At 47.6% G+C, this 23,533-nt stretch overlaps 2 protein-coding genes across 2 annotated transcripts; both read right to left on the bottom strand.

The window, feature by feature from the left end:
- Nucleotides 1-8,091: 8,091 nt before the first annotated feature.
- Nucleotides 8,092-12,524, bottom strand: LOC129385389 (BTB/POZ domain-containing protein 3-like). The gene is made up of 2 exons (XM_055072028.1): nucleotides 12,146-12,524; nucleotides 8,092-9,660 (listed from the first exon to the last, which is right to left on the bottom strand). Exons 1-2 carry the CDS (start codon nucleotides 12,389-12,391, stop codon nucleotides 9,340-9,342), a joined length of 567 nt encoding a protein of 188 aa, XP_054928003.1. The 5' UTR covers nucleotides 12,392-12,524; the 3' UTR covers nucleotides 8,092-9,339.
- Nucleotides 12,525-15,884: 3,360 nt separating this feature from the next.
- On the bottom strand, nucleotides 15,885-19,688 carry LOC129385390 (BTB/POZ domain-containing protein 6-like). Its single transcript, XM_055072029.2, has 3 exons — nucleotides 19,028-19,688; nucleotides 17,781-18,075; nucleotides 15,885-16,626 (listed from the first exon to the last, which is right to left on the bottom strand). Exons 1-3 carry the CDS (start codon nucleotides 19,129-19,131, stop codon nucleotides 16,273-16,275), a joined length of 753 nt encoding a protein of 250 aa, XP_054928004.1. The 5' UTR covers nucleotides 19,132-19,688; the 3' UTR covers nucleotides 15,885-16,272.
- Between the last annotated feature and the right edge of the window lie 3,845 nt (nucleotides 19,689-23,533).

The raw sequence follows: 23,533 nt of genomic DNA, 5'->3' as shown, positions 1-23,533 counted from the left end.
CGTGTTCGCTTCAAATGAATTTCCAAGATGACAGCAGTTTCGAGATAATATTTCCCAGAGTGGAGCGAGACACATGCGCGTTTCAGTTATACGTTTGTGCTTCAATGCGTAAAACAACATTTTGTTAAAAATGTAAGTGCAACAACAGTGCATTTTTACGGCACGTTTGATGGCCATATCTCCAAACTGGCGTCATTCTGGAAAGTCCTTCCAAACCTATACGCCTCGCAAACTCACCGGCTACAATTCGTAAATTGCAGTATGCGCCGTAAATTAATTAATTCAAAAAATAATTACTAGATTTCAGTCAATTAGTTGAATGTGCGTCTCCATTTCTCGTGCAAGTAATTTACGCCTATCTGAACAATCCAGCTCAAGGACTGGAATAATGTTGTATGCAACAGGCTATTTCTAAAAATTCCGTAATACTTAAAAATGATCACCTGTATTTGCGAAGCTCTAGGAACTACAACACGGTTTCTCAGACATAAAGGATGAGACCGTAGTGAGTGTACGAAGGGTGGAGAATATCAGATATTCCAAGTCGATACTAAAGTTCGTCCCGAAATATCGGACGTCGCCTCATCGATGGTGCCATGACAAAGCGCAGGATTTGCTGATGCCTTGCAGCAATAAGGTTAGGCATGCTGACCTGTCTTTCATTCCCTTTATGTCTCTCTCTCTCTAGGCATGATGATATCGCTCATAAATAAAGCAAAGTAATCCATAATTACTGTACGAGTCCTTAATACCTCGTTAGCACCAGGAGTGCCTGGACACAGCATCTCTTTATTACGACCCGTTAAAGAAAACATGCGTAGAGAGCAGCGTGGCTGCGGAGGTGGTGGTCACGTGGTGTTTAGACGACCACTAGTGTGTCTCGTTGTCGTCACTCACCGCTCGGGGTGGCGACTATCGCGTCGTCTGCTACGGCGCGCGCCATGTTCCATCTCACTCCGCAGTGCCGTGCAAAAACACCCGTGTACCGTGCACTGGGTGCACGTTAAAGAACCTCAGGTGGTCAAAACTGACTCGATGTCCCCCACTACGGGCGTGCTTCATAATCATATCGTGGTTTTCGCACGAAAAACGCCGTATTATGATTTTTTTTTTTTTTTTTTTTGATCGTGACGCAGTCTGTTGAGCCGGCCGCGTAGTGGCTGTTTCTACCTCTTCCGTAATGTCTGCAGTCTGCACCATGGCGGCAGCTGCGAGTTCTTTCTTTTGGAAGCTTACTACACTTAGGGCGTATTGGCTGCTTGCCGGCCTTTGTATTTACTTGGCTCCGTAGGTGTACCTGACCGTTCCCTTTTTCTCGAAAGAGCACTGCACTGCATGCAATGTTGTCTTTCGTCTTGCTGCGTGGTGTTCGAGGTGCATGGTTCGAAAGGGGAATGTTTGCCATTAAAGGAAAAGTGCTTACTTTACTGTACTTATTATGTTCGAGGTTCACTGATTAAGTGCTTCCTCCAGAAGCCTCCTTCTTGGACCTAAGTGTTGGTCCGAAGTACGTTAAATGGATAATACAGCACACTCCGCTTAAACAGATTTTGAAGAAACAGAAAAAAGTCGGTTTCGTTGGAAAGGCGAAGCATGCGTCGCGATAACAAATTAGTAAACAGCTATACGAAGTAAGGAGAGTAGCTTTATCGGCCGAATAAACTTGAAAACATTCGCTTACTAACTAAACTAACAAGCGTGGGGTTAAGCGCGGCACAAGGAAGCACGAACACGTCTCACTCGATGGCCCGACCGCAGAAACCGTAACTTTCTGTGGCGATCAAGAGAGAACAAGTAGCAGCAGATGCGGAGGTTAAGCATATTTCTTAGAACGCCAACTTTTTAGGCCGCAGTTTGAGAACGCTTCTTATGCCTCGGATTTCGGACTACTCGAAACGGATACGCGTTTGTGACTTGCCACGGTATCGCATTTTTTTTTTCCGAAGCCATGGAAGAGCAACGAAACACACAAATTGCGTAGATTTAACACGCACGTTTGAGTCCATGCATCGAGCGAAGCGATGGGACGCGTAGAATTCAATATATTTCTTTTTATTTTGTGCAAACCTGTACTTTTCATTCAATGTTTACGCACCGCATAGGTCACACGGTTAAATGTCACGAAATGTTTACAGGTTGATGCACTACCTGGTTGGCAACCTACTTCGAGATGTAAAACAGCAGTGCGGGCACTTTCAGAAGTCGATAAAGCGACGTCCCCGAGGTCCGAGGCGATGCTTGAGGCATTCCGGTGGATAAATGATGAGGAGAGGAGGTACAGCAGAGAGAACAACGACACGTGTAATATATATCTTACGTCAAAGTGCACAGAAACTCAAGAGCGAGAGAGACAGAAAGAGAACCTCTTTAATAAATCCCGAAGAGCTTCGCCTGGCGCCACACCTGAAACGCCACTCAAAACGGGCATGGTGAAAAAATAAAACGATATGCCCCAGTGCACGACATACACACAACGTGCACAGAACACTCCACAACACTCAGCGAGCTAAGGTATGTCAATACGACCATGGCCTCTGAAGAAGCTTTACAAAAAAAAAAAACATGCTTCGGTGCGCAATATGCGCAGGCATATTGGAAATGATATAACACGCGGGTGCGTTTTTCTATCCACATTGACAGAGGTACAACAGACGCACACACCCGTTTCTGGAGGTACGGCAACTCTGGTTGAGCGGCTCGAGAATGGGTGTAGGGCCAAATATCTGAATTTGATTTTCTTATTCAAACCGGACATGCAGTTTATTTATTCACTCATCGGGACGTAACTAAAGGTGTATATTTTTTTTTTTCGCACGATGGGTGTGTGGAGAAAGAGTGGCAAAAAAAGGGCAACTAAATAATGCGCCGGAACCCAACCTGACCGCCAAACTGCATCAACGCTCAGCCCAATGGGCTACCACATTTTTTTTTATTTTTTCAACGTTTAAGGCCCTTCAACAATTCGAAAAGAAGCGGCTGACGATCCTTCACGACCCTCTACGAGGAGACGTTTGTGCACATTAACAAAGGCGTAGACGAACGTCATTACTGCGGGGTAAGCTCGACCCTGTTCCAGGACTGTGCGACACTGCCCGTCGACGCTGCCCGGCTTCGGATTTCTGGGCGAAAGGTTCGCCAAGGTACCTTCGATACCTGGTATCGAAGCTTCCATAGGAGCCCATACGTTCAAAACATGGCGGTCCATCAGCGGTTCATGGGGCTTAGCGCCATCTGTATGTGGTGAGAACACTTCCGGCAGAAGAAAAAATAATGTGACGCCATGTCCGTTAAAAGCACAAGTGACGTCATTTTGTTTTCGAAGGCGCGAAATTTGTTTTGTTGACCCGCTTTAAGGAGCTATATATTCAAATCCCCCGCCATTCGACTTGATGGGCGTTTCGAGCTTTCAGCGCGGAAAGCGATGCAGGAAAAGCCAGCCGCACGGTTGTAGAAATCGCACCCCTGCAGAGAATGTCTTTCTTTGGAGGCCGACGAAAGCTTTAGGCATAGAGAAAGGAATAAAACAAGAGCGGACACTCCCATAGAGCCCAGCGGCCGAATTGACTGCAGCGCACCAAGCCGTCGGCGTTAAAACCTCAACCAGACTTCCGGTTTCGGTTTTGTGCGCGCGCGTTTTGAATAATAGCTGGTACGCGCCACGCCGGCGCCGCTATTATTTTTTATACAGCCCAACCGCGCGCGCTCTTCGCGCGAAATCGTTATATTATTAAGTAAAATCGATGGCGAACGATCTTCACAAGCCGCCATCGAATATGCGCCACGTGCAATTTCATAAAGACGCAAGGACGCCTTGTGAAATGAGGAAATGTTTATTTTATTTATAAATGCTCGTTGCGGGCTTCTTGTGCATCCATTGAACGTTGTGGCACCAGGTAAGCAGCAGTAGTTTACGTAGGAAGCTCCAACAGACGACGGCAGCTGAAAAAATTATATTACAAGCAAGTATTATTTTGGCATTAACATGTAAGAATAATGCGTGTAGAGGCGAAGTGTGCGACAGTGGTGAATGGGCGGCATTCCAAACAAAAGCAGTTTGTATTTACACACACGGCGTAGAATATACGCGACTCATCCCCAACAATACCGTACATACCACGAAAACATTCTATTTCCAAGCATTGCCCTCCTCCCGGGCCTTATTTCCTGCACCTTAATGACACGAATACACGGGCTACTGCGCATTTCCAGAACTTGGCTACAACCGACGCGACATAGTACGCTACGAATACACAGAGGCGGCCACAACACAGGCTCTCAATCAGACCATGCTGTGCGCTCGCAGAATTCCTTCTACTCGCACTCAAAACAAACACGCGGGTACCGTTCAGAAGACGGAATTTCCAGTTACTAGTTCCTGGCGCTTGAGCTCCTTGGCGTTATCTTTCGATCGTTCTGCCGGCGCTAGCAACACACTCCCGTGCTATCACTCTTGACAGTTGCTTGTCGCGTTTTGGACAAGCGTGAGTCCGAAAGAAGACTTAAATTGTTGCGGGGCCATAATTGTCACAAACTTGTCGCAGTAAGATTCAGTACGCACCAAACTTTGTCACCACGGCCTAGCTACTCTTCGCTGCGTCAAGACAGCGGCGGTGTGCGTGCCTCATAAGTAACAAAAGTGCCGAAAATAATTTTCAACAATGTTCGGCGTCAGAGAAAGCGCCAGGAACTTGTCTGGTCAGTGCATTAAAGAGCGAAACTGCGCACCAGGGCCGAGCTGCTTTTCGTTAACTGCGTCACAAGTCTAGCCTAGGTGCCGTGCCGTAAGCCTAATTGCTTGAAATGCGTCGCAGACTGTCGAACAAGATTTCTCACCTTGCCATAGTCCCATAGTGCAGCGGTGTCATGTCAAAGCACAGAAGGAACGCGAGAATTCGCCTGGGAGCCACCAAACCAAGCTAAATCCAAAAATATAAAAGCAGGCAGACGGGTGAACCAACAGGCCAAGGCTCAGATGCGCGGCCAGTCTCGCTCGCTTCGGCGGTGCGTCTGACGAATGACGCAGGCATCTGGCTCGTCATTTGCCGATTCGCATGTCGCTAGGCAACGGAAGTAAGCCGCAAAGTTCTAATTCAATTTATACGCAGATATTTTTACTTTTCCCGGGAAGGAATAAAAAAATATAATGCAATTTCTGTTAATCTTATTTCACATTCTTTTTTTCTTTTTTCCATGCTCGCGGCACCAAACAGTCGGCGTTAATACTATAGCATGACGTATTTCGTGTTTCCAATTTTCGCCGAGTGTCCGCTCTTGTTAAATTCCTCTCTCTATGCTTTAAGCGTAGAGTGCTGATCGTATCGTCGGACGCCAAGCCCGTCGGCGGGCGCAGTCGCACGAGAACAACTACACAATTATCTGGCGGTCGTAACTCACTACTTTTGATGAACAGATTAAGAAGCGATGAAGCTACCCACGTCATCAAATTCAGACAAACTTCGACAAGCAAGAAAGCACAAACTGTGAGGGGAGGCGTATTTCAACAGGTGAACTTTGCGAGTGCGCCTTTCTGCCCATTTCAAGACGTGCATTGCATTGCGAGTGATAGTGGCGTCAACCTGATTGCCTCTAACGATGGGCGCTGAAAATAAATGCAGTTATTAATAACAATAAAATGGAATAAACTTGTATTTTCTTAATTCGTCACAAATATATAAAATTCACCGGGAATTTTATTTTCGTTGCATGAATCTGTCTCGCTTGAATAAAAAAAAACGCTCTTTTCTTTCCCAATGTTTGTTCCCTCCAAACATAGTCGCGCTTCAATCGCTGCTCCCATAACCCCCCTTGCTGATGTCGGTGACAATCTGTACTGAACCGCTTTTCGCCCGAAGCTTCGCGACCTATTTGGATCGACCTTGGGTTCGCCGTGAACACTTCGGTGCTCGTCGACATCACTCGACGTTGCTCTCATTCGCGTCTACTTACCCGCAGCATGCGCTCGCGTACTAAACAATTAACGCTCCGAAAGTCCATGTCGAAGCCCGTTCTCAAGTTCCGCGGCCACACGGCTAGCGAACCCCTGGCTTCCTGCTCTCTCGACCCCCGGCCCTGGCCCCAGTGTGCCGGAGCTTGCGCCCCCTCCGCTTTGGCAGGTCACTTGGCAGACGATGCGGCACGTTCCGGCCACCTGTTCGAGCGCTTCCTTCCGTGCGCAACTGTGACGTCACACTTTCCCCTCTCCCTCGCTACTTCCACGCACGTGTGGGGCTCGTCTCCTGTACAACTCTTCTGTCATGAACCTGTTCACATAGGTGTAAAAGATGTCTGAAATAAAACAGTTGCTGGTTGCCGGCCCTGCCTGTGTCCTGTGTTGTATAACAGGGATGGTGGGGAGGGGGGCGCTGCGAGAAAACTTAAGTATTATTGGTCGGGGAAGCGAGGACAGGTCAGAGAGACATAGAGGAAATAATAAAAAAAATTCGTACGTATAGCATTACGTGGCGGTATTGTAGTCTAGCTTACAAGAAATAACCCATATCCAAAGCACAAGTTGGAGTACGCGTATCAGCGAAGCGTTCGTAAACCGGTGTACGATTAATGAATTGTCGCTATGGTTACTGCTGTGAGCATGTTTTAGGGTGTGTTATTATTGTCGGTATTTTTTGTGTTTCTAGTAAGTTAACCATGCTCGTTAATTTAGTTAGTATGCCTGTGTTTAGAAGTTTATGCGGCCGATAATATACTAGTCTTATTTCGTATAGCTGTGTACTCATTTGCCATCGCCACCGATGCTTCGCCTTCCGGGAGAAACTGCGACTTTTTTACTTCCCCTAAGCACATTTTTTTATTTCTAAGGGTTTGAGAGTTAAGGGACACTAAAGCCAAATACTAAGCAGACGTAAAGTGTTTAAATAAAATTCCCGAATCCTCGCAACGCTTGTGTTGTGCCAAGAAAAGACTTAGTTTACGAGAAAAAATTGCATCTAAATACCTTTTTTTTCGAAATTGAAATCTCCCGCCCCCCAACCGGGGGAGTGGTGACGTTGCATACGCCATCGCCACCCTTTCCTGCCGTCTGTGAGTAAAACGGCGCCCGACAGAGGGCGGTACCAAGCCAAGACAGAGCGGTGGATTCGCTTCTGTAGCTGCTTTTAGGTCAAGTGGCGTATACCGTTCGGGCACCCCATGACATCACATGGGAGTTGAATTCTCTGCTATTTGCTGTTTTTGCGAGCCAGTAAAACCAGTGTAGCACTGCGCGATAACGAAACTACTGACACGCGAAAGCGTGGGCGGGGCAGAGTCGGGCGAAGACGAAACCTTTCGACCGCCCGCGTCGTTGTCAAGGGGTAATTTGAATGAGTTCTTTTTTTCTAAAAATGAAATAGAACTGGACAAGTAGCAGTTTATTTAGTCTTATATACGAAGATGTTATTTTACGACGAGTGGTTGAGTACTAGCGACAGAATTTAAATGAGGAGTGCTCTCGTCATCGGACAAGCACTTGAATGTCCCGGGCGAGTCATTCATCATGTCCCACGTTCACCTAAATTTCCCAATTATTAAGGCTCTACTCACGATAATATTGACGCCTTAGAGATTATCGAGCACTAACCTATCCCTTTAGCCTGACTTAATATTTTCCTATAGGTTCCTTTTCATGGAGAGGAGAGCTGGATGTTAAAGGAGTATATAGCGGAATCGGTTTTTAGCAGAGCGTTCCGAGACGGACAGGAAGAGACGACGACCAGCGTATGCCGTCGTCTCTTCCTGTCCGTCTCGGAACGTCCTGCTGGAAACCAATTCTGCTATGTGCAATCAACGTGCTCAGCCAAGCACTATTCTGAAGTTAAAGGAGTGTTGCTTTGCAAGGATCATGTTGAGGAGAACCGCTACTACAGAAAAGTTCGGTCGCTGTTGGCGGAGGCAGACGTGAGGCAGGGTTGCTTATGCTCTACACTGAGAATGGCGCCGCGAAAGGGTCCCATTTCCGACAAGTTCCCATTTCGACTGAAAAGTCCCCGCAGCAGCTACGGATGTAGACGATAGAGAACTCCCAAGGGCCTAAAGTTCTGCAGGTAACAGTCGTGGGATCGAGGAGAGAACAACCTGTCACGTGAAACACTGCAAAACGAGAACGTAACTCTTTATTGAGAAATTCAGGTAACAGAACGACGAGGAGTACATCTTGAAACTCATTCTACACTTGAAAGTACACTTGAAACTCATTAAATTAGTTGTCTTACAGAGTTATGACATATTAGAACAGAAAAAAAAATATACACCGATACACTGAATACAACAAAATGAGTAATGTACACATGTTGTGCACGTATTTGTGATACTATCACAGTTCAAATGCTATAAAGAACAAGACCACCATAAGCAGCTGCGCACAGCGGATGGCCCAGTGGTCGTACGAACCGAAAGTTATCTATGACTGCAACCATCAGCAGTTGACGTGTCACGTTAAAGGCGGAATTCACCCTTACGAGCGCACGTAAAAATTAAATGATATGTGCAAGCCGGCACTGTCGGAAATGTGGCAAACTTGAAGTGCAGTGGCCTTCGAAAAAATATGTGTATATAAAACACTCGTGACAACACATAAAAAACGATATAAGCATGGTGTGAAGCAGTTGGCCAACACTAATTAGAAGAAACTAGTAGAGAAGTTTGCACTAACGCAAATGCGACTAGCGGAGTGGACACTGCAGTACTGCCCCATTCAAATACCTTTTTGTTGGCAGCGTACTTCTTATGGAGGGTTTTGTATCCTAACTGTCCAGTAATTTCAATAATGCCCAGAGGTATCGAAGCTATTTGTAGAAGGTATGCTGCAAGAACAGATGAATAGAAAGTGCATCTTTTAGAATGAAAGCATTCATTTTGGCCACGAAAGCGCGAGAATGCCGGGACTAGGAGAGTGGGGCAGGGAGAAGCCGCAAGCCCCGAATCACGACAGACAGTCTAAGGTAAGAACGTCCTCAAACTTACGAGAAAACCAACTTCGGCATATTTTGCGCAGACTCGCACACGCCGTTAACATTACTAATGAAGGTCGCGTGACGTAAGTAAAAGATACTGAGACAACATTCGTGGCAAGTCCTCCTTTTTGTTCTGGCCTTCTCTTGCTGTGTTAACGAGAGAGAGAGGGGGAGGGAGAGGAAAGAAACCAAGTATAGTGCAACCTTTCAAAGGTTACAACACAAAGAGAAAAAAAAAACGCTGCGGTATCCCCTACTGACAGCACAGTGCGCCAAAGCTTGTGGTCGTTATGTGGACTGCACGAGGTGGCTACAGTATAGGGGCCGATTGAAACGAGGCAGCCACAACGTTTCGACTCTTCAGCAGGCGCAAAGTCCAAAGCAGCTATAGCTACTCCTTTTTAGGGGTCGAACAGCGCGGCTGTCTCTCCGGGCAAGCCCACGACGGCATCTCGATGGACTTGTTGCATAAGAAGAGACTCATGATCGCGAAGGCGTCGTCCTTGTCCAGCACGCCTCGCGTGTCGTCGGAAGCGTTGAAGGTGACGAACTCCTCCGGCGACAGCGCCAGGAACCGCAATTTGGGCAGGAACGGAGCCATGGCTGTCTTGAGGTCGACGGGCTTGTCGTCTGTTGTAGCTATTTTCTGGCAGAATGACTGCGCCCATCGGTGTACCGCGAGGATCACGTACATTTCCGGCACGTTGGTCACCTGCGGTCATGAAGTTCAAGATCGTGAAAAAGAACGTGCAGCCCGTCAGAACTACGCGCAGTTCACTCTTAAAGCGACAGAAGGCTCAGAGAGTTGTTAAGGATTCGTGGTTTGAATCTTTTCCGACTGTTCTCAGTTGATCGTCCCCGGTTCCGATTTCTATTTCGTCCCACTTTTTCTCGTGTTTTGTGCGTTAGCTTTCAAACTATGGACTGTTGAAGACGATGCACTTTTTTGGAAAATTTGAGTCATGAGGAAGCTTCATTCCGCTCAGGGATAACTCCGATGCCGCCCAGATACGCGTAGAATGCAGAAATGTTTTCGTGAGGCAACCTCAGGACCGATTTGAAGCGAATTTTTTGCATTCCAGAAAGCAAGCTTAATTTTAGTGACTGTATGAAACACAATCTTATATTCGCCCTGGATTTCTTTTGTGAGATACCAAAGATTTCTAAGTTAAAAAAAAAAAACAGAAGCACAAAGTTTATAAATCATACCTCTGCACCAAAAATGGATATCGCAGTTCTGTAAGCCAGTTCTGTGCATCTTTGAGCGCTTAAAAGAGACATCTTCGATATATGTACTTGCAGCTTATCTGAACTTGTCACAACGTTTACAAGCGTTTTGAAAAAGTCCCACTAAATTGTTAGCGGTGCACTTGAGAGAAATGCATAATACATAAGTATGCTTTGCCTTAGATGTACCAATAGATGCAGTTTACAGAACTGTGATATCTTTTTCATTGCGAGCTTCAGGGGTAAACTTCCTCTTATCTAAACGGATACTAAAGACCAAACATCTAAATAGCTACTAAGTACCAAGATTAACCCATTTATATATACCTAGTTGTGAAGTTTTTTTAAAAACTGCGTACTCGCAATATTTTGACGAGAAAAGGCTGGTCATTAGAGAAGAACGAACGTTTCTTGAAATTATTTTAACTGTGGCTGTCGGGCGAAGCGATATATTTTCGGAAGTTGCTACATGTTTCTTTGGTTGCTTTGAAATACAACATGGGTCTCCTGTACAGACAGTGAAATCCCCGAGAAGATGCTATTCAAATTGATGACGTAAGCCGGTACCGAGCAAGAACGAACGAAGGGCAACGAGGGCACCGCCTGTATTTCATAATTTCCTTAGTTGTGGCATACTAAGCCTCTCGCCACGGTAGCACACGTGTTGCTCTTTGCCGAAGCGTGATTTACAAGTAGAGCCAAATTCTAAAATATTGTGCCGAAACCGCCTACGATGATTGCCCACGTCAGCGAATAGCTGAACGCTTCAAGAAAGCTATTGGGTTTATTAAAGGAATGGTGCACGTGTATTCGTCGCAGTGAATATATTTAGGTAACGTTGGCTGTTTCAGTGCGCGATTCCCTTAAAAAAAAGCAGAGCCGTTAACCAAAAATTGGCAGTGGCTTAGCTCGGCTATGCCAGGATATACGTAGCGAAAGCTAAGGCATAGCATGGTTAGCCTTGGTTAATCTTCATTGCAAGTCCAAGTTAGTCTGGTTGTCTAGCTATGTTGCGGCTTTTAGCCAGTCGTTCGGCACGCTGTTCGTCAGTTTCCTGGGCGATTAGTTTCCTCTTTATCTCGTTCCGATGTCGATTCCAGGCCTCCTCCTGCTTATCAGAATTGTCGCCGTCCATACTGCCTCCTCAACTGTGGTTGCGGCGCACGCCAGCAATCGTTTTCAATCCTCCGACATATTATCAGGCATGCGACGCAGCTGGCGAAGCGAGCGGAGGCAAGCGCAACGACGAGGTACGCGGTGTGACGTCATACCAAACGGCGGCGGCGGATGGGCGCGGCGCTGCGCAGCTGAGGAACACCTGTGGCTCGGTGGTACTAGTGGCGCATGCGCAGTAGTGACTAGGGAGCGAGCGAGAGAGAAATATCCGCGGCGACGCTCACGTTGTGACGTCATTTACCTCCTCGGAGCACCAAGGCGAAATCGAAAGTTCGCGGCCAGTAAAGCTTTCGCTTTAAAAATCTCCATCTAGCCTTAATAAATGTCGACAGCAAGCGCGTCTCAAAGGAGGCGTGACAGGTGGAGTTTGAAAACGAACGCACCCCGGAAGGCGAGCGCGCCCACCTTTTCCGCAGGCGTCTTTGTTCCGACCTCTAACCGTCGACCACCGACCACGAGAACTGGCGAAAGCGCCAGTGAAGGCTATTCACTTTTATGTGGGTATACTTAGCTAACCTGCACAGTTACAAGCGTACACCCGCCCTCATTCCCCCCCCCCCCCCCACCAACACCACTAAGAAAGCAAGCAAATATCTAATGCTTTCTAAGGAAAAGAGATTAAGGTAGCAACTCTCCCCCATTCCCTCGCCATATTCAAGGCACCGCAACCAGAAATTCCCAGCACAGTGCTCAGGAGAACTAACACGTGCTTAAGGCGTTCGGGGTAAAGTATGGCGGTGACTGTATATGCCTTTAGTACTCAGTTAGGCTGCGACCAAGTAAACACTTCTCACCTTGTCAAGAACGTAGTGCACCGTCTGTTCCAAGCAGTCGGTGAAAGCGTCCGACGCCAAGACGGCCTCGGGACGCTCTTCGAGAAGACGCCCCACGGCGCCGTCGACGTCATCGCCGCCGGTCAGCAAAGTGTAGGCGATGACGTGACACACGTCGTCGGCAGTCACGTGACCCCTTATGTACTCCGAGCAGGCGAGGGCCAGGTGCGGCAGAAGATACTTGTCAGCCGCCGTTCTCGTGGACATGGCTTCCTCCGTGCTTTTAATCTTTGGCTTACCCGTGTACAGGGACCTGGAACGATGCAAGCGCTAGCCTAAGATGCATGTGGCATGCAAGGAGCCAGCCAAACTACACCTCCCGAAATCCGCTGAAAATCATCCACAGGAAATCTTAACCAGCAAGAAAAATTAGATATTGGTGTTGGGCTGCTTAGCACGAGGTCGTGGGATCGAATCCCGGCCTCGGCGGCCGCATTTCGATGGGGGCGAAATGCGAAAACGCCCGTGTACTTAGATTTAGCTGCATGTTAAAGAACCCCAGGTGGTGAAAATGACCGGAGTCCTCCACTACGGCGTGCCTCATCTTCAGAAAGTGGTTTTGGCACGTAAAACCCGATAATTAAAAAAAAAATTTGATATTGGGAGAAGGCAATCTTTAAGGATCGGTGCGCATGAATGCGGAAACAAGAGTATTCCTGGCAGCGGTGTGCAGCAATTGTTAATGTACATCCTCACTCGCGGAAATAAGCGCGAACAACGCGGTGCGCTTAAAAACGCGTGCCGCCGCTTTCGCGGCAAGAATTATCTGCCCGCGCGGGGTGGGTCCCGAACGCATTCTTTTGCGGCGCCGCGTTTCCGCAAGCACGAACGAGCCAATCACGAGCCAATGCTCCCGCCGGCTAGCCCCGAGCGGAGCGTGCGCCGTGTCCCAGCAGCCAGGGAGGAACAACGACTGAAATACGCGGGGAATTCTCGCGGGCTCCCGAGGCATCTCGAGAGAGGGCGAGACCTCTCGCCTGCCGGCCTCTCTTCGCGACCGCGCAGTGGTGTGGCCTTCGGAACGCGGCGCGCGTTTTTAAGCGCGCAGCCTTGTGCGCCCTTATTTCCGGAAGTGAGGTGCGTGAGCGGCCATCGTCCGCCATGTTGACTCTCCGATTGGCTCTCGAGAGCTCGCGTATCTTGAAATTTGTGCCGTCAAATTGGCTTTTTTTTTTGTACGTGGTAGTGATATCACGTAATGACGTTGAATGAATTCAGTTTGAACCATCGCGTGCGTATACGTGTTATATATAACGGCGCTCTTTACATGTCGTGTTGATTTCATGCGAACGCAGATCCCAACGACCGCAACGGTGGGCAACGTCATAACGGCGGTGCTGAAGTGGGCGAGTTTTTTTTTTTTTTCTATTTCAAGCGCGATAAAGTTCGTTCCACTCGGTCAAGGGGTCACCTCAGAAAAATCACTTATGCGTTTTTCACATGTATTTTAACAGACGCTTCGTCGGTGTTAGACCCTCTCTGTTACTCCTCCATTGTTCTTTATCTCCATTTTCTTCTTTTCTAAGCTTTTTCCTTTTTTCGTAGATCATTTAACGGCTGAATTTTATTTTGATCCGCAGATTAGGAAGATCACGAAGAAAGTGTTGGGAGTGCCAATGTGCAGCAACACCGACCGACTTCTCCAGCTGGGAATTCATAATACCTTGGATGAGATAGCTGAGGCTCAGGAGAGGACGCAGATGGTGCGTCTCTCTACGACTAGCACGGGTCGGCAGATTCTGAGAGAGTTAGGTGTTCCTCGGGAGAAGATTTCGCAGCTTCATGTCGGTATTCCCGTGAAGGTCCGTAATCGGTATCACGTCAAGCCTGTTCCCAGGAATATGCATCCGGAGCGAAATGTTGGTAGAAGAAAGGCCAGGGGAGCTTGCCTACTGAGACTCATTCGTGATGAGAATCAGAAGGTTGGCTTCGTCGATGCTTCTTTTAACGAGGAGAGAAAGGTGTTTACCATAGTTGTCGTGGACAATGAGGGCAGTCTCGTTAACGCTGCTACCGTTCGGACTGATAGGCCAGAGGTCGCGGAGCAAGCGGCTATTGCGCTCGCCTTGGTTGACAGGCGCAGGCCTTTTGTATATAGCGATTCACAGTCGGCCGTTAGGGCCTTTGAGAAGGGCTCGGTGGCTAAGGTTGCTTTTAAAGTTATGCAGACATGTGAGATCTCTCAACATTACTTATGTTGGTTCCCTGCTCACCTTGGGATGATTGAGGGAGCCCCTCCGAATCTCAATGAGTCCGCTCATGAGGCAGCGCGAGATCTTACCCTCCGCTCTGCCCCGCGCAACGGCGTGGCGGTACTCCCCGAGAATAGACTCCCCTTCCACATACAATGAAATCACGAAGTATTACCTTCTTAATCGCAGGGTTTACAGTTTGCCGCATCCTAAACTAAACAGGGCTCAGGCACTTACATTACGCTTACTACAGACTGGTACTTATCCTTGCCCACGGAGACTGAACATGTTTTATCCAGAGACGTATACAGAGCCTTGTTGCCAAGATTGCGGTGCTTTAGCCTCGCTCGAATACATGCTCTGGTCTTGCGAAAGAATTGAAGACTCGGCGATCAAGGATGCGTCCAGGTGGGAGGCTGCACTTCGCAGCCCGGACCTGGATGAACAATTCTGGGCTGTCCAGCAGGCTCACGATGTGGCCGTGAGGCTTGGCCTTCCGGTCCCAACGTGGGAGCGGCCCGCTTAGTGATTAATTATCACTACTTGCAGGACCACATAATGTTTTCCTTCCTTCCTTCTGTAATAATGGACTTCCCAACAGTGGCCCATTTCCTTTCCCCACTGTCTCCTCATTCAACACAAGAAATTGTGCAGATCCAACGCACATGCCTGAATGTGAAAATGTGAAACGATTCGCGAAACGCTATAAATTTGCTCGCTTCATTCCCGCGTGTCTAGCGCAAGAGGAAAACTCGCGCATGCGCCCTGCGAACTCGTTCCGCGCAATGTTACTCACGATGCCATAGTTTCAAAAGAAAGATAGCTGGCATTTGTACGGCACAAATGTACATGCGATTGTTTCCCAATGCTTGCTGCATCGCACTGCTGCATTGCTGCGGAAACGACGTTCGATGTTGCCATCGCGCCCGTCATTCAATTTTTTGTTCTTTCGGGGGAGAAAAACAGCGTTCAGCTTACTCGCATCTATTGTGGACCAAATAATGTTGTTTCACTCACTTTGCTGCGGAGCTATTCGTCAAGACAGCAGCGGCACCCTGCGGCTATACGGACAGAAAAGTATCCCTGGAAGCTTCATTTCAATGAAAACAGTGTGCTCACGGAATGAAACGCGTCAATTTAGGGCTAAGTAGTGCGCGTACTTTCGTTTCAACCGGCTGCAGTTCGTGTGACATCGACGTAATTTTGGCGCGAACGCTTACACCGGAGTCCTCGTCACGTTTGGTGACCAAATTCCTAGCGACATGACATGGTGCTCTCGCGTACTTTGCACATATGTAGGGTTCTACTAAATGCTCCGTGTCCTATTTCATTCCGTGAGTACTGTACCTCTATTACAAGGGCCTTTCGCGAGCCCATTGCAACCAGGCCAAAATAAAAAAAAGCGAAATATCCGTCGCGGCTCCACAACGGAATCGACCAGATACTGCAACGTGTCGATGTCAGTGTTGCTGCCAGAGTTAAAATGAAAAGCACACAAGCAGTCTTCGTATCTTATAAATCACCGTTTATTTGAACGCGCGCATGCGCACACAAGCAGGAAAAATCAATTCTGGGGAAAACCCACAGAATTAGAATAAAAAAAAGGGGGGGGGGGGGGGGACTAGATTGAAATTCTTCACCTCTGAACATGACACAAGAGCACGACGCTGGAAGGTAATTTTCTCTTACACACAGATTACAGAAAATAACTATGGACAGACTATAGAAGAGACAGGGAACATCATAGCGCCTTTATACATATTTAAAATAAGCAGAGAGAGAAAGTAAGAAAGAAGATGTTCCCGTTCGCCTCTGCATCGGCGGCACAGCGTGGTCGCGTTTTAGGAATCCGGCCGGATCGTCCCGGCCGCGGAGGAGAACCGAATCGGCGCCGACTCAGCGACGTCTAATGCGGAGGGGAGGTTCCCGCGAAGTCGATTCGGGCCTGGCGAAAATGTCACGCTCGGGGTTCAGCCACTCAGGCCGCGGCGACGCACTCCCGGGTTGGATGATCTCGCACAAGATGGCGCACGCCTCATCCTCCGTGAGAATGTCCCACGTGGCGTCGGCCGCGATGAATTTCGTCATCTGCCGCACGCTCAGCGCCAGGAACTTGATCTTAGGGAGGAACTTCCTCACAGCGGCGGCGACTGTCCCGGTGTATTCCCAGTTGGCGACGTCGGGACCGCACTGCGCGCCTGCCCAACGGAGCACGGCCTTGATGACCACCTTCGTCGGAACGCCGTGCACCTGCGCGGGGGTGGAGTCGCGGTATAAGTAAAACGTCACACTGATCGTAATATAGACCAAACTATATAGACTGTGCGGGGGAAGGCGGTTGGCCACTAACTGTCGCACCAACATGGGTCACCGAGTTATACGGCAATGTGTGCACATGTGCCTCTCTTTAACTATTTCTTTTTTCACGCCGACATTGATAACTGTTAGTAGAAACTCTTACACGCTTGAATGGAGAACTGAGTATGTGCCAGTAGGATCTGTGCCGCTCTTGGATGGGCGTCTTAGACGCCATCTTGGGTACCTAGGTATGTGCCACTGGGAATGTGCCTCTCTAGAATGACGAAAGTAAAGCTTTAAGCTTCCCCGAAGCTGGACGAAAAAAAGAAATAACCCAAGTCACAAGGGTTCCTTAAGGACAGCGACCCGACGCGTTAGCAGGCTGCGCCACAAATGCACTGGCTATGTAAAGCTTTTCAGTGTGCCGCTTTCACGTCAACGCTTTATTGAGCTGCACCGCGAATGCACTGGGCATGCGCCGTTCTTCAACGAATCTCTCGCCAACGTGCGTCGCTCAGAATGTGCCATTGCGTCTGCGGGAGGCGACGAAACAATTTTCAACGTTCGCAAACATTGGCGCGCCACGAATTTCGGAGGCCACGCACATGATTCGCGACGGCCCCGCTGGATGGCGCGCAGTGTTGTTAGCGAAGCCTTAAACAGGAGTCCAGCTTCAGTATGCGCCTCATGCGTAACTCGTTTCGATTGTGCCAATACGTTGTGTCACTATATTGATTCAATGATAAACGCATTACCGTCGGCAGTAAACGTGACATGGGTTCTGCCGATTTTTCTCCTCTCTCTATTTCTAAGAAGCGCAATGCTCTATAGGAGCATTCGCGTGACCTAATCTTCTCATACGAGCAGCGGTATATTTGCTGCGGCATGGTTACGCTGTCGCCGACTGCGTATGTTACAAATAGAATGCGCTAACAATTTACGCTATCCGGGCTGTTACGCGTCGGCTACAAGTTCCGCCAGACTTTAGACAGGAACTTGGCGGGAGGCTTGGCCATCAACACCCACGTGTCTGAAGGACTTTGCGTTTCGGTAAACTTAAGTTGGTTCGTGCGTCACTTAGTTCATGCGTATAAATAATGGCTTACCCTGTCCAAAACGAAGTTCACCGTCTCCTCCATGGAGATCGTGAAGGCAGCAGACGACAGCACGGATTCACCGTTGTCCAAGATAACTTCCTCCACCACCACGTCGTCTTTGACTGCACCGTAAGACACGAACGAGTAGTCGATCAACGTGCAGACATCGTCTGCTTCGAGGTGACTTTTAATATATTCGGTGCAGGTGTTGGCGAGATCTAGGAAGCGGTACTTCTCAGCTGCGTCTCTTGTGTAGATGGCATCTTGGATGTTGTTGATAGCGGACCGTCCTGTGTATACGTACCTGTAAAGAAGTGAAGGGAAAGAAAGAAAGGGGCTGAGAAACACACGGAAGGACAGGATCACGTGGTCGAAATATCCTGCAGAAGTAACACTCAGAGGCGTTTGTCTTCCGCCGAACGTCATGAAGAGATATCGCACTCGCCACCATTTTGCTCGCACTCTGATTATGCAGCAAGATCGCATTTTATGGTCCATATATTTTTATATAACTGGCGCTGTAATTGCCTCGTTTTCAAGAAAAAATTCGCATTTTCCTTCGTTTGCGATGTTGAAAGAGAAGAGAGGGAAAAGGATAATGGAAAGGCAGGGATGTTAACCAGGATATAGCCCGGTTGGCTATCCTACACTCATCATCATCATCAACTAGGGCAGAGGTCTCTCCCATACTTCTCCAACTACCCCGGTCATGTACCCTACACTGGGGAAGGGAAAAGGGAGGGAAATATTAAGAGAAGAAGAAGTCCACTGTGAATATCGCCGACGTGGCAACAGTTTTCTGCTCTATATCACTGACGAACACTCATTTAGGATCACAGACGATCACTCAATCCAGTAGGTTTCAAATATCGCAGCAGCGCTTTTGTGACCTTTTGTAGCTGTGAAATTCGAGGCCACGGTCTTGAGATCTTGTTCAATGTGAACGGTTTTCTATATCTAACTGATCCAGAGCTGTGCGGAGGTCATCAGATTGTATATTACCAACTGCGGGTAATATTCCGCAGGGGAGGTATTTATGTACGAGTCCACTTATAGTGGACAGTCCATTTCGGCCGCTGCTGATTGGCTGGGGCCGCTCGACTCCTTCTCCCTCGTACAGCTGCATCCAATCAGCAGCGGCCGTAATGGACAGTCCACTAGGTGGACTCTTACAGAATACCCCCCCCCCCCCACCCCACCCCCACGTCTCTTACTACGATGACATGAACAAGGCAATAAATTACGCAATTACTCACTCGAGAAGCCCACGGAAGCCATCGGGGTGCAGGTCCCTGATGAGGACGGTGTCCCGGTCGCGGAGCGATCCTTCAAACATGGCGCCAAACACGTCACTGCGCATGGCCAACAGCTGTTTGTGGGCCTTGAAGGTCCTGGACACGGAGTAGGGGTCGGACTGCACAACGAACTGAACGTCGGCGTACCTGCCGCTCTCCAGGAGGTCAGCGAAGTCCAGCTGCAAAGACACGGAGGCGCAACTTTAGCATCGCTTTAGATTGAAAAAGAAAAGAAAGAACAAAATAGTTTATTGCGGCCTATTGTTGGACAATATGGTATACAGTATCATCTGCATCAGTGGCCTACGTGGCTATTTTTGGATCCACGACGCGAAGGTCAGTATTAATTGCCATCCAGAGCAAGAAGCATTAACACGTAATATTATGTGTGGCCTTTAATGTTATTGTTCCGTGATGGTACCATAGCCGGAAGATTTTTGTTTTCTTTTTTCATTGAAGCTAGATGTCTCATTCCCGATTTTCGCACCGAAAAATATAGGGAACGTTGACCGTACGTATAGACTATGGGTTTTCGGCAAGCTGCGATTATTGTTTAGCCTGTGCGAGAAATATTGATGAGAGATCTGGCTTGTTCGCGATTAGTATCACGTAGGTAGGGATAGCTATAACACATTTTATGTCTTTTACGCGATTAGTATCACGCAGATACTAATCGCGTGATTTGCGACCATATTTGCGACCACGTAAATTATGCCAAAATTTAAAAATAAGTAAGTGCCACGTAGCTAGACAAAAACAACTATGTTGTTCACCATCACTTGGAGTAAATGAGACGTGATTTCGGAGTTCGCGAAATCAGATAGTTAATAATAATGATTCAACATCTCAAATATTATATTCTCTGCAAAGTGTCAATGAGACAACTGGGAACCATCCTGAAAAATTCGCGATTCAATTTTCTGTTGGCCGATACGGGCGACAAAAATGCTTTTACAAGCCCGAAAAAGAAAGTGTTCTAAGAACCAAGGCGGGCGGAGGTTGGCTTCCTGGCACTGATTTGCCCGTCAGCATACAAGCATTATATAATCCCGTTTGCTGGTTCTTGCATTCGACGCACATGAAACCTTTATGTCATCCGCAAAGATATTCGCCGAGATTCCGAAATACCCAGTAGCGACACACACGCCAAACCCAGGTGGGTATAGACAGACATAAGTTACTCTGCTGTAAAAGAGCCTCCATTGCCCCTCGCATGTAATGGCGCACAACATGGAACACATGCGTCATGAACTCCGGCATGACGTTGCAGGTTAGCAGGTACCCGCATAACACTCAAATTATTGAAAACCGTGATCTAGGATTTACGTCATATCCGCTGACAATCAGGGGTGCGCCAGCATTTGCAGCAAAAATGTCGGATCGCGTAAAAGGCCTAGTTTACGACTGAGCAGCAATACCGGGCAAAATCTGACAATTGAAACACGGGCGCAAAAACAGCCGTTCGGGACTACGAAACCAACAAAAAAAAAGTTGTCATTACCGGTTGCCGAGAGCGGCACGTCACATACAGCGCACGGCTCTTCGGCATGCCCTCCGAGATATAAACCGGCGTTCGCGGCACGCTGAAAAATCTCGGAGTCTGCTGCGCTCTAGGACTCACCTCCTAGCGACAACCGCCAGGTGCGCACGTCGTCTGCTTAGGTACATTTAGATCCAAGCAGAAGCTGCTAAGAAGAAGACTACGCAATCACCAGAAACACGCTGCTTCGCAAGTATATTGCTTTAGCGGCATGTAGCACTCATTTAACTAGCATGGCGCTTTTTGGCCATACCTGTCCCTTGCGCCATTAAACATTAAAAAATCATAGCACTCATTTATACTGAATTTAGCCAATGTGAAATGTTATTGGAGTTGCTGTTTATAAATGGTGGTTTCGATACATCCGCAGACGTCATTCTAGTATATGGTGTGTCTCAGCTAATATTACCCAAGCTATGATGAGCGAAAAACTTATAATTGTATGCTGCGCAGTTGTTTTTATTTCATCATTTTAACGGCGTGCCTAACATTGGCTGGGAAAAATTGTAAATGACCGTGTTGGTAAATGGTGTATTCACTAAAACTGCGCAGTAAATTTGCATCGACCGCACCCACGCCCACTAGACAAAGCCAGTATTCGTACTTAGCCCGATTTCGAAGTAATGAACCCGATTTCAAGGTAGCTGCTTTCCACAGCCTCGCAAATGTAGGCGCATGGAATGTATTTTCCATTTCGCGAGCTTATGTGCCATCGTGTTCCCGAAGCATTACGGTGTCTTCGAAGAGTTCTGGCAAAGAGCCACCGTCAATCATTTTCTTGGCGGCAAGGCAGTTGCGAATATGTCAAAATTATGCACTCGCAATGCAGGTTCACAGCACAGCCTTGACAACGGCAGCAACTTCAAGGCGCGAAATTCGAACGCAGAACCACCGACGACGCGCACCGTATCGGCTCTTTTGCACTTGCTTCCGGAAGGGCTTGGCGCCGCCTTGCGACTGCATTTCTGAACTCGCGCTTGGAACTACGCAGAACTACAAGAACTTGGAACTATGTGGACTCGTGAACAGAAAAAGTGCATGCCAGGTGAGCAGACTTGGCACCAGATTCGAACGGACTTGGGGCATTAGTCGTGCTTACCAAATTCCTGTACAAGTACTCTTTTTCGTCTCTCGCATGCTGTCACTCATTTCCTTTTTCTGTCTTCTTTTTTATATGATGCGACGCATGATACGAAAGGCCACACAGGATCGTTTTGAATTTTTTGTCCCACCTTCGAAATCCATTTTGTGCTCACAAATCCGGCAAGTAATGCTAAATGTTAAACTAGACCTAATAATGTATCAAATATAAAGAATGGTGCAGTTAATAACGAAATTTAAAATAAAATTCAATTACATGATAAATTCTCGGTTTGCCGAAGAGTGCTAACTTGGGAGTTTTAAAACGGTCAAATTGTATTATCTATCAAGTAAGAGATCACGTAAGGCGAATCGCGCGACCACGGGATAACTTGGGGTTCCTGGATCCTCTGGGGACGAAGATCACATCGCCTGCAACAAAGTCCGAAGCTCCGCCCTCTTCACGCGCTAGAGGGCGCAGCTACCGCGCAACCTCCCTACAACGTGGCGCGGAGGCGCGCTGATTGGTGCAACGAGTGGACATCCGGGTGCCACACCGCTGCGCCTGCTCCCGGAAGTGCAAACATGCGTCGACCAAAGAAAGTGGCCGCTACTTCCAAGTCGTGCGTCAGAACCTCGAGAGATAGGCAGCGCTGCCCTAATCTAATGGAAGAGGAAAATCAAGGACGTTCAGTTCCCCAAACGCGCAAATATGGAGCTACTCCATTGTGCTTCGCATAAAACTCCCCTTATAGGGAATTTCGGCCATATTTTGTGTTTCTGGCGACATATTTTTTCCGCACATGCATCGTCGTTTACTTTTTTACTTTTATAGCTTATTTCTATGGTGTTTACATAACAACTCATCGAGTTCTCATTATTTGGTATTATTCGATCGAAGGAGGGAAAATCAGACACTTACAGGCATGGTTGTCGTCCTTGTGGCACGTCCTTTACTTGGAGCAGAAAACAGAGAGGATGGCGAGGCAGCAATATGACGCTGAGGCAGCAAATATGAATGACACCTGCGGAAAGGAAGGGAGGAGGGGGGAAGCAGGAGCGATCATGAATAAAGCTGATCAAAGAACCTCAGAAAGCTGTGCTTCACCTTAAAGGGACACTATATAGACAAAATAAAGTTCACCCGTATAAACATAAACGCTTCTACAATGCTAAAACCATCCCTCTCACCTTAAGAAGGAGAAACATCGTAACCCAAAATTACGGAATAACGAGACACGCTCATGGCGGCGCCGCCTTAAAACTTCTCGCAACAGATCGCCGCGACGTCATAGATTTATGCCGCGTCTGCTCTTGCCCGGGTAAATGTTTTTTTTTTTTCTTAATCGTAAAAAATGGACAACGTTGTACTTGAGGTGAGCCAAATGCGGAATCAGCACTGGCGGAACCCGGCAAGTTCCTTAGACTCGCATTAGGGAGAACTAGCCTATATAGATACGAGAAGAAAGCGTGAAATCCGTGACGTCACGCTGACGCACTGCCGGTGGGGCTTCGGCAAGAAATTTACGAAGGGAATTTATAAACCTGTATGATCACTTGTAGTAATAAACTTGATACCACAAAGCTCACAACAAATAACAGTTCAGCGCATTATATATATATATATATATATATATATATATATATATATATATATATATATATATATATATATATATATATATATATATGTGTGTGTGTGTGTGTGTAGCTTACGCTTACGTTCATTAGCGCTAGCGTCGCTTCAAAAAAACTCCGGTGAGGCCCGTATGACGTGCAATTTTTCACTTGTAATCAATGACGTTTTTTGGTAATAATGTACTTTAACCTTTAGTTTGTTTAGTCGG

This window comes from Dermacentor andersoni, chromosome 7 (genome assembly GCF_023375885.2).
Source record: "Dermacentor andersoni chromosome 7, qqDerAnde1_hic_scaffold, whole genome shotgun sequence".
Taxonomy (NCBI): domain Eukaryota; kingdom Metazoa; phylum Arthropoda; class Arachnida; order Ixodida; family Ixodidae; genus Dermacentor; species Dermacentor andersoni.
The sequence above is the reverse complement of the archived record's forward strand: the minus strand, read 5'-3'. Positions and strand labels throughout refer to the sequence as shown.

Excerpts from the sequence above, each read along its gene's own strand:
- LOC129385389 (XM_055072028.1), bottom strand. The coding sequence starts at position 12,391 with ATGTCCACGAGAACGGCGGCTGACAAGTATCTTCTGCCGCACCTGGCC. Across the intron at positions 9,661-12,145 it reads TGCACTACGTTCTTGACAAG|GTGACCAACGTGCCGGAAAT; the intron begins GTGAGAAGTGTT and ends TCATGACCGCAG.
- LOC129385390 (XM_055072029.2), bottom strand. The coding sequence starts at position 19,131 with ATGCGCAGTGACGTGTTTGGCGCCATGTTTGAAGGATCGCTCCGCGAC. Across the intron at positions 18,076-19,027 it reads GGCTTCCGTGGGCTTCTCGA|GTACGTATACACAGGACGGT; the intron begins GTGAGTAATTGC and ends ACTTCTTTACAG. Across the intron at positions 16,627-17,780 it reads TGAACTTCGTTTTGGACAGG|GTGCACGGCGTTCCGACGAA; the intron begins GTAAGCCATTAT and ends ACCCCCGCGCAG.